The sequence below is a fragment of the Gastrolobium bilobum genome, unplaced genomic scaffold, assembly GCF_033153095.1.
Source record: "Gastrolobium bilobum isolate Gb01-03AN ecotype WA unplaced genomic scaffold, APGP_CSIRO_Gbil_v1 utg6815, whole genome shotgun sequence".
In the NCBI taxonomy this organism is placed as follows: Eukaryota; Viridiplantae; Streptophyta; class Magnoliopsida; order Fabales; family Fabaceae; genus Gastrolobium; species Gastrolobium bilobum.
In genome coordinates this window covers 704,290-713,412 of record NW_026899262.1, presented here as the reverse complement: position 1 = coordinate 713,412, position 9,123 = coordinate 704,290, and the positions used below count along the sequence as shown (strand labels likewise).

General features: G+C 35.1%; 1 protein-coding gene across 2 annotated transcripts; it reads left to right on the top strand.

Moving 5' to 3' along the window:
- The first annotated feature begins 2,158 nt into the window (after nt 1–2,158).
- Nucleotides 2,159–8,705, top strand: LOC133288972 (nonsense-mediated mRNA decay factor SMG7-like). Of its 2 annotated transcripts, none has more exons than XM_061486816.1 (8): nt 2,159–2,331; nt 3,036–3,147; nt 3,857–4,459; nt 4,574–4,696; nt 5,262–5,494; nt 5,615–7,550; nt 7,684–7,800; nt 8,103–8,705. In XM_061486816.1, the coding sequence occupies exons 2-6, from the start codon at nt 3,079–3,081 to the stop codon at nt 7,524–7,526; spliced, it is 2,940 nt and encodes a 979-aa protein (XP_061342800.1). In that variant the 5' UTR covers nt 2,159–2,331; nt 3,036–3,078; the 3' UTR covers nt 7,527–7,550; nt 7,684–7,800; nt 8,103–8,705. The 2 variants fall into 2 exon arrangements, with proteins under 2 accessions (XP_061342800.1, XP_061342799.1); XM_061486815.1 differs by having other exon boundaries at nt 7,674–7,800.
- Nucleotides 8,706–9,123: the final 418 nt, after the last annotated feature.

Here is a 9,123-nt window from a genome sequence, read left to right as displayed (position 1 = left end):
CTTGACGCCTAATGGTGAATGGTCTCAGGCTACTATCTTGAGTATTGTAGGTAGCACAGACCTACCAGTGTCTACTTTCGTAACTGGATGTTCTATTGATAAGGTTCTACAATCTTGTTCATCCCTTTAGCCCTGACGCCTAATGGTGAATGGTATCGGGCTACTACCTTCAGTGATTGTAGGTTGCACAGACCCACCTGTATCACCTTCAATTATCGTTGGTACCCACCAGTGTCACCTTAAGTTGTTGTTGGTTGTACAAAAATGGGGGTTTTCTTCTTCCCAATCCACAGTAAATAAAGTACTTTGCACAGGATTGTGGAGAAGGGTAATTTTTTGGTCATTTTTCTACCTTCAGTTATCGTTGGTTCCACATAATTTGGGATGTTTTTCTTCCCAAAACAAACTATAGTAAGCAAGTTCTTTGCACAGAAGTGAAAGGGTGATTTTTTCTTCATTTCTCTACCTTTTGTGAACAAATTATTCTCAATGGACTTATTGCTAGTTTACATAAAATTATTAGCGTAAATTAATTAAATTTTTTTGAGTCCTTATCAAATATTTATTATATAATTATATTTTGATTCAAACATTTATTATTATTGCTATTAAAAAAAGGAATTTATCATATACTTTTATGAGACAAACAAACCGAATTTTTTTTCTCTCCATGCAACGCACGGGTAATACTGTAATACACTTGTTAAGTTTTAAGGGAAAGCTTGAGAAGACCAAGTATTAGTTTTGAAAGTAATATTTTCTATCTAATCATGTCTGGTTGAATTTTAATCAAAGTCTCTCATTGTAATAGCTAATCACATCATGAATAGGATAAAATGAATCAACATGATATGTTTATTATATTATGTTGATTCATATATCATCAAACAATTGATAAGAGTAGGATATAATAACATATCTTATTATGTCTCTTTTATCTCGTTCGTGCTTAAAAAAATTAGTAAATTTTAGAAAGGTTGATAAATTTTTAGACAACCCTAAAAATATTAGTTTTTTTTAACTTTTAAAATATGAAAACAAATTTATTTAATTTGTTGCTATAATTAAAAATTATATAATTATTACAATTAAAAATAATTTAAAAATTACAAACAAATGAATTCTAAGTTATATAACAAATTATTCCTTGCCACTTTACCTAAAATTATTAGCATAAATGTCGATAGCTCAGACAAATTAATTAAATTTTTTTATTATATAATTATATTTTAGTTCAAACATTTATTTTTATTACTATTAGATAAAAAAGGAGTTTATCATATACTTTTACTAGTTGCGTTAACTTTTATGAGACAAACAAACTGATTTTTTTTCTCAGTGCAACTCATGTGCAATGCACGGGTAATGCACTTGTTAAGTTTTAAAGGAAAGCTTGAGGAGACCAAGTATTAGTTTTGAAATAAATATTTTCTATCTTATCATATCTGGTTGAATTTTAAGAAAAGTCTCTCATTGTAATAGCTTATCACGTTATTATGAATAGGATAAAATGAATCAACATGATAAGTTTATTATATCATGTTGATTCATATATCATCAAACAATTGATAAGTGTAGGATATAATAGCATATCTTATCATGCCTCTTTTATCTCACTCGTGCTTTAAAAAATTAGTAAATTTTAGAAAGGTTGTTTTTAAATTTTTAGATAACCCTAAAAATATTAGTTTTTTTAATTTATAAACAGATGAAAACAAATTTCTTTTAATTTTTTGCTCTACTTAAAAATTATCTAATTATTATAATTAAAAAACAATTTAAAAATTACAAACAAATGAATTCTAAGTTATATAACAAATTATTTCCAAAAAACTTATTGTCACTTTTCCTAAAATTATTAGCGTAAATGTCGATAGCTCAGACAAATTAATTAATTTTTTTAGTCCTTGTCAAATTTTTATTACATAATTATATTTTAGTTCAAACATCATTTATTATTATTATTATTATTATTATTATTATTAGTAGGTAGAAAGGGAGTTTACATGCGCTAGTATATTATAGTATTTTTCTGGTTAGTTTTTTTGATATATAATTAAGAAAAGAAAGGAAAAAACAGGAGGTGAATTGAATTCCAATGTTGAGAAGAAAACTGGTAGTCAAAACGGCGTCGTTAAGCATTCACCGTCTGCAGAAACATTATCCCTTTTTGGATTTGGACCCTAACCCAACAACTACTTCCCCTTTTTCTCCCTTTCTTTCTTCGTCTTCTTCTTAATCCTCTTTCTTCTCACACAACCAAACCCTACCGAACACCAACACCAATACCTTCCCTCCGATCTTTATCCGATCCTTCATCCTATTGTACAGGTGAGTTTTTTTTCCTTTTCCTATTTTTTTCTACGTCGGCAAAGCTTCGTTTCTCGTTTTTTCAATGTGTTAATCGTTTTACAGATTCTTTTGGTTCTGATTGGTTCATATGTATTATATAGTTCTTGGATTTCACAGATCTGGTCTTGTTTCACAATACTAGTATTTTTGCTCATGCTTTGTCTCACAATTTGTACAGTTCTTAAGATATTGCCCTTCCTAAGAGGGATTATGTGCAATTACTCTGCGAGTGGAACCAGAGGAAATTTTTATTTTGCAATTGATACATTTAATTTTTCGGGAGACAGTTTTTTGTTGTCTGATTGCGATTGTCTTTTTGGGAAGAGGGTCTGAATGTTCAATGTGATTTGTGAAATCGTATTTGATGAAGTTGACATTTCAGGGACTTCGTAGCTTCTTATGATAAATGGAAACAAGTTTTATTTTGAAATCTTGATCGCTGATTTTTTTTTTTCTCCCTTTGGACAATCTTCATTAAGGGGGTCAGATTGGTATAACTTTGTTTTATATTGAATTCTAGTTTTGAATTTCACTTTGAGTGGGTACTTTTAAGTGTTTTAGGATGCCATCGTTTTTATTTTGATCATTGCCAAATTTGGTGCAACAACCGTTTCACTGTTTATCTCAGTTACTTGAAACCTGACAATATGATCTGAGCAATTTGTTTGATTTCCGATTTGTAGGTTTTATGTAGCTTGAGTTTAGTCACTAAACATTTTATGGACGATGATAGTAGAGATGGATAAAATGTCTGCTCCTTCAACACGGGAGCGTGCACAACGTCTATATGAGAAGGTACTCATCCTTTTTTTTTTCCTTAAAATAAATAGATAGGGTACTCCGCTTTCTCTCTCTTGGTCATTTATTGATCAGGCAACCTCACAAATGTGATCACCGGACAAGGGCCTATCTGTCTAAATCTCTCACAATATTCCAAATATAAAGGAATATGGTTCTATTATTTAACATGATTGTGCTCTCTTGGTACAATGTATCTGTATATAGGAAGTTACACTTGGAAGGACATGTTCTTAGGGGAATAGATTTGGTTGATTGGTGTTATTCTTCTTCCTCTAATGGGAAGACAACTCCAATTTGCAATTGGGTTTACTCTCTTTATTATGATTCCTTTTTGTAATTAGTGCAAGACCTTGTTATCTGTTCCCTCTGCTGTATAGTGTAAACTTTTGTTGCTCAGAACTGTTGCATATTTTGGTCTTTTGGGCCATTTGAATTTAGTTGGCCTTTGGCAGCCATCATCACACTAGTTGGATGTACTTGTCGATTTCTTGTATGTTGAATGAATAAATAAATAATTAAGAACCTATAACTTGCTCTTGTCTACCCTGGCAATCCATGTAGAATGTATAATCTGCTGTTTGGTTGTGTTTTGTGGCTTACTTGTTCCTCTTATTATTTCATAATAAGTTTTTTTTTCTTCTTTTTCTGTGGAATGAACCCAAAAGGTATCTTTGTTATATCTATATTTTTTTTTCTCACATAGAACCTTGAATTGGAGAATAAGCGTCGGAGATCAGCTCAGGCGCAGGTCCCATCAGATCCAAATACTTGGCCGCAGATGCGTGAGAATTATGAAGCAATAATTCTTGAGGATCATGCTTTTTCTGAGCAGCACAATATTGAGTATGCTCTGTGGCAATTGCATTATAAGCGGATTGAGGAATTGAGGACATACTTTAGTGCTGCTCTTACTTCTGTAAGCTCAAAATCGTCTCAGGGAGGCAAAGGTCCTGTTCGACCTGATCGGCTAAATAAAATAAGGCTGCAGTTTAAGACTTTCCTTTCAGAAGCAACTGGATTTTACCATGATCTTATTATGAAAATCAGAGCAAAGTATGGGCTTCCTCTTGGTTACTTTGAGGATTCAGAGAATTGGATTGTGATGGAGAAAGATGGAAAGAAATCTGCTGAGATGAAGAATGGTCTAATATCTTGTCATCGTTGTTTGATATACCTGGGTGATCTTGCTCGCTACAAAGGATTGTATGGCGAAGGTGACTCGATAAAGCGTGAGTTTGCAGCAGCTTCTAGTTACTATTTACAAGCTGCATCTATTTGGCCTTCAAGTGGGAATCCCCATCATCAGGTTTTTTCCATTCCTGCATCTGCTGTGGTTTTGTTTATGGTTGTTTCACATCTCATGTGTTGAATCGTGTTTCGTAGGTATTGTATTCCATTTTGATAAATCTGTTATTTTCAGCTTGCTTTATTGGCTTCATATTCTGGGGATGAGCTGGCAACTATTTATCGATATTTTCGGAGTTTGGCTGTGGATAGTCCATTTACAACTGCCAGAGATAATTTGATTGTTGCATTTGAGAAGGTAATGCAACCATGGAGTTGATTTTCAAATGCTCAACATTTTTTTGTTCAGAAGTCTGATAACTGTCTTGTTCTTTTTTTTTTATGTGTTTTTCAACTCTAGTGTTTTTGTTCTTCTTTATTTTTGCTTGCTTGCTTGCAAACTGAAATACAATTATGATAGTTCAGTAATTTCTAGTTTTCTACTACTAGAGTTCCTGTGTTTGATACTCAGCTAAATGCGTTAAAAGATTGTAAGTTGTAAATTTCAGAGGATTTCAAATTGAGCATTTATTTATATATGTTATTTGGACATGTACGAGGTGGAGTTTGTGCATGTATCATTAATATTTGATTTTATTGAAAACTGCAACACAGCATACCTTCTCATATAAACGGGGTCTGTTTATTTGGCATGGATCCTGTTGGGGATGAAGAATTTGCTCTTGGGCTTGTTTCTCCGTTTATTTTCATTCTGTGGTGTTGACATTTTTCCTTTTGACCCTTTTGTTTTATATATGGTCTATGATCTTTTTGGCATTATGTTATCATATTCCTAACTATCTATTTTTGTAATACAATGATAGAATCGTCAAAGTTACTCTCAGCTTTCTGGGGATGTTAAAGCTCTTGCAGTGAAGGAACTTTCTGGGCAATTATCTGGCAAAGGAAGAGGAAAAGTGGAAGCAAAACTTGTTTCAAGGGTTAATGGTGTGGAAGCCTGTCCTAGAAAGGAAGGAGCATCCAATATACAAGAGACTTACAAATCCTTCTGCACCCGCTTTATCCGTTTAAATGGAATCTTATTCACTCGTACAAGGCATATTTTCTTGACACACTCACTCTCTCTGCATACCTTTTTATGAATTACATTCACACCGTTAAGGATTACATTCTGACTTTTTTCCTTTTCTTTGGTTCTCATATTGCATGATGATAGCCTTGAGACCTTCACTGAAGTTCTCTCTTGTGTTAGCACTGGTCTGCATGAGCTTCTGTCTTCAGGGAAAGATGAAGAGCTGAATTTTGGCATGGATACGCTTGAGAATGGACTTGCCATTATCAGAATTGTTTCCATTATCGTATTTGCAGTTTATAATGTGAATAAGGAATCTGAAGGTCAAACTTACGCGGAAATTGTACAGCGTGCTGTTCTACTTCAGAATGCATTCACTGCTGCTTTTGAAATGATGAGTTCCATAGTAGAGAGATGTGCGCAGCTGCAGGATCCTTCTTATAGTTATCTTTTACCAGGCATTTTGGTTTTTTTTGAGTGGTTGGCATGTTATCCAGAGCTTGCTGCAGGCAATGATGTGGATGAGAATCAGGCAACTGTTAGATCAAAATTTTGGAATCATTGTATATCCTTGTTGAACAAGCTACTTTCAGTTGGGCCTATGTCTATTGAAGACAATGAAGAGGACACTTGCTTTAATAACATGAGCAGGTATGAGGAAGGGGAAACTGAAAACCGGCTTGCTTTGGGGGAGGATTGTGAGTTAAGAGGATTTGTTCCACTTCTCCCTGCACAAACCATCTTGGACTTTTCAAGAAAGCATTCCCTTGGAAGTGATGGTGAAAAGGAAAGAAAAGCTCGTGTCAAAAGGATTTTAGCTGCAGGAAAGGCTTTAGCAAATGTTGTCAGGATTGATCAGAAAATGATATATTTTGACTCTAAGGGAAAGAAATTTATAATTGGTGTTGCGCCTCAAATTTCAGATGATTTTGTTCTTGCCTCCTATACAGGCATACCTGATGCAAAAGATTTATTGAAAGAAAATACGGCAGACAAGACAAAGGTGGGAATTGTTCAGCCAGACCACCCCCAGTATATGGAAGGAGAGGATGACGATGAGGTTATTGTTTTTAAACCTATGGTAGCTGAGAAACGAGCTGATGTGGTGGCTGTCTCGTCATGGGCACCCCATAAAGGCTTAGAGTCAGTTCCAACAGCTTCTAGAGGGGATATAACATTTAATGTCAATTCTACTTCTAACCCTCTCAATTTGAACCATCGAACTTCTTTACCTGCTTCTGTTAGTGGTATGGTGCCTCAACACCTGCAACCACTTCTGCCACATTCTTCGAGGTGGTTAGAGGAGGAAATATCTCTTGCTAACAGTTTAAAAGGTCTTAGGTTCTCGGAGAATGGGCACATGATGAAACCTGACCTGCCACTGCAAGGAGCTGTAGCTATCCCGAACCACGCTGCACTTGCAATTCCTGTCCAGCAATCTGTAAGTGATGGTACTAGTGTGTTTTATGGTCTCTCGAATGCTGAAGACTTTATGATATCATCCAAATTCGATGCCACTGCATCTTCTGGAGTTATCATTGATAACTCTGTAGTGAAGACATCATCAGCCATGCCAGCTGGTTTGAAGAAATCTCCAGTCAGCCGACCTTCTAGGCACCTTGGACCTCCTCCTGGTTTCTGTCATGTTCCTCCTAAACAAGGTTTTGAACCCACTGTTTCAGATTCAATTAGTGGGAATCCAATTATGGATGATTACAGTTGGTTGGATGGATATCAGTTGCCTTCATCAACCAAAGGTCTAGACCCCAATGATCCTCTTACTTACTCTCATTCAAATCCTCAGCAAGTCAGTAACAATGGGTTGAGTGGGACAATCAGCTTTCCCTTTCCTGGAAAACAGGTTCCATCTCCATTGCAGGTGGAGAAACAGAATGGTTGGCAAGATTATCAGACTTTTGAGATTTTAAAAGCACACCATAATCAGCAGCTGCAGCCACAGCCACAGCAACCACTCACAACTGGAAATCAGCATTTTACTCCACTGCCTGAGCAATTTCAAGGACAGTCAATCTGGACCGGTCGTTACTTTGTGTGATGTCAGTATGTATGAATATTGATGGTATGCTTCTTGTCTGGATTTATTTTGCTGTTTGTTTGATGGATACCTTTTATTTTTATTTTTATTTTTTTTTGGTGAATATTTTGTTTACTTTTAAATTGCTAACATAATTACGTATTTGAGGTCCTTGAAGGATTATTACGAATTTGCTGCGTCCCTTTGCTACCCATTCAAACCGCAACTTTGCTGCCATGTCATTGGATGTTGTTGGTTGGATTAGACTTGTTGCAGGAACTTGTTACTACAAAAGGTGAGGACCAACTTACTCTTCATATTGATGATATCTGTAGCTTACTCAACTTGAAATTTGGACAATCTTGTATGTCTCACATCCACTTCACCATATTTTCTAATTCCCAATTTCCCACGGTTGTGTATGTCTAAGTGTCTATTTCTTCTGCTTTAGCCTGGCCACTATTACTATATGCTTAAACAGTGTTGGGAAGTCTTAGGAATCATGGCTCTACTTCCTAACTTTTGAACTGATGATTGATTGTTGTGTGTTTACTGGTGAATTGACCCCAGCAGAATTTGCTTGTAAAATTATTGCAGATTTTGCTGAGCCCTCGAGCCTGGATGAAGGAAGATAAGCAAGCATCTTTACAGTTCAAAGTTCTTAAGTAAATGCCTTGTCTGTTTTGGGGTGGATAGTTGGTGGTAAATAAAAGATTATCCAGTCATCTTGGAGCTTGTATCTTCTGGGATTGATGGTATGATTATGGTTTGTTCACTTCCCTAGTGGAAATGTCATAATGGTGCACATGTAACAATTGTTACCATCATCTAGCTGCCGATTATACTTAGTGCTAACCCCGTTTTTGTCTACCTCAAAGCTTCAGACTAGTTGGGAATGTTGGTAGGTATGGAGTGGTTGTCTGAAGTTGGATAATGAGATATGATAATGACGTTGTTGGGCATACTTGAGTAAGTACACGTGTTTAGTAGTTGGTCTACGATTCACTTTCTCTTGTTTTTTTAAGTCGGGGTTTACTCGAACTTAGAATAAATAATTCCTTTTGGATGCTTGATTGTGGATATGTCTTGGTCTAAACGACTATGATATGTCTATCTAGAGCAGGATTTAATTGTCTCTATCTTTATTTTCTGCTGCTTTGTTTAATTGTTTATGTTGTTCAGAAATAGCATGGATCAGTTTCTAAACTATTCTGTTTTTGTCTAATGCCTCATCCCAATGACTTTATTCTGTTTTTGTCTGCTAATCCGTGAGCTCGCTATTATGAACTTGGAACTTCGGGGTTGTATGGATTGTTTCTTTTCGTCAGACAGACGATCGATACATTAGTCGAAGGTCCTAATCATAGTTTAATGCTGATGACGAGGTTTGCCACTTTATGGTATGCTTTCAATGCAGGGTCTTGGAGGGAAAGAGAATGGCGGGTAAAGTTTTAGTTTTTTTAATTAAGAAGAGAATCACATGTTTATAAAAAATGAGTAACAGTTGATCGAGAAGTTTCCTACCAATTTATTATTTTATTTCTTTTATTTTAAAAAATTATTAAGTGAGATAATATTTGTTTAAAATGTATAATTTATCCATATTTTCTTTTTCTTC

Coding starts and splice junctions, on each gene's coding strand:
- LOC133288972 (XM_061486816.1), top strand. CDS start 3,079: ATGATAGTAGAGATGGATAAAATGTCTGCTCCTTCAACACGGGAGCGT. Junction 3,148..3,856: donor CACAACGTCTATATGAGAAG/GTACTCATCCTT, acceptor TTTCTCACATAG/AACCTTGAATTGGAGAATAA. Junction 4,697..5,261: donor TGATTGTTGCATTTGAGAAG/GTAATGCAACCA, acceptor ATACAATGATAG/AATCGTCAAAGTTACTCTCA.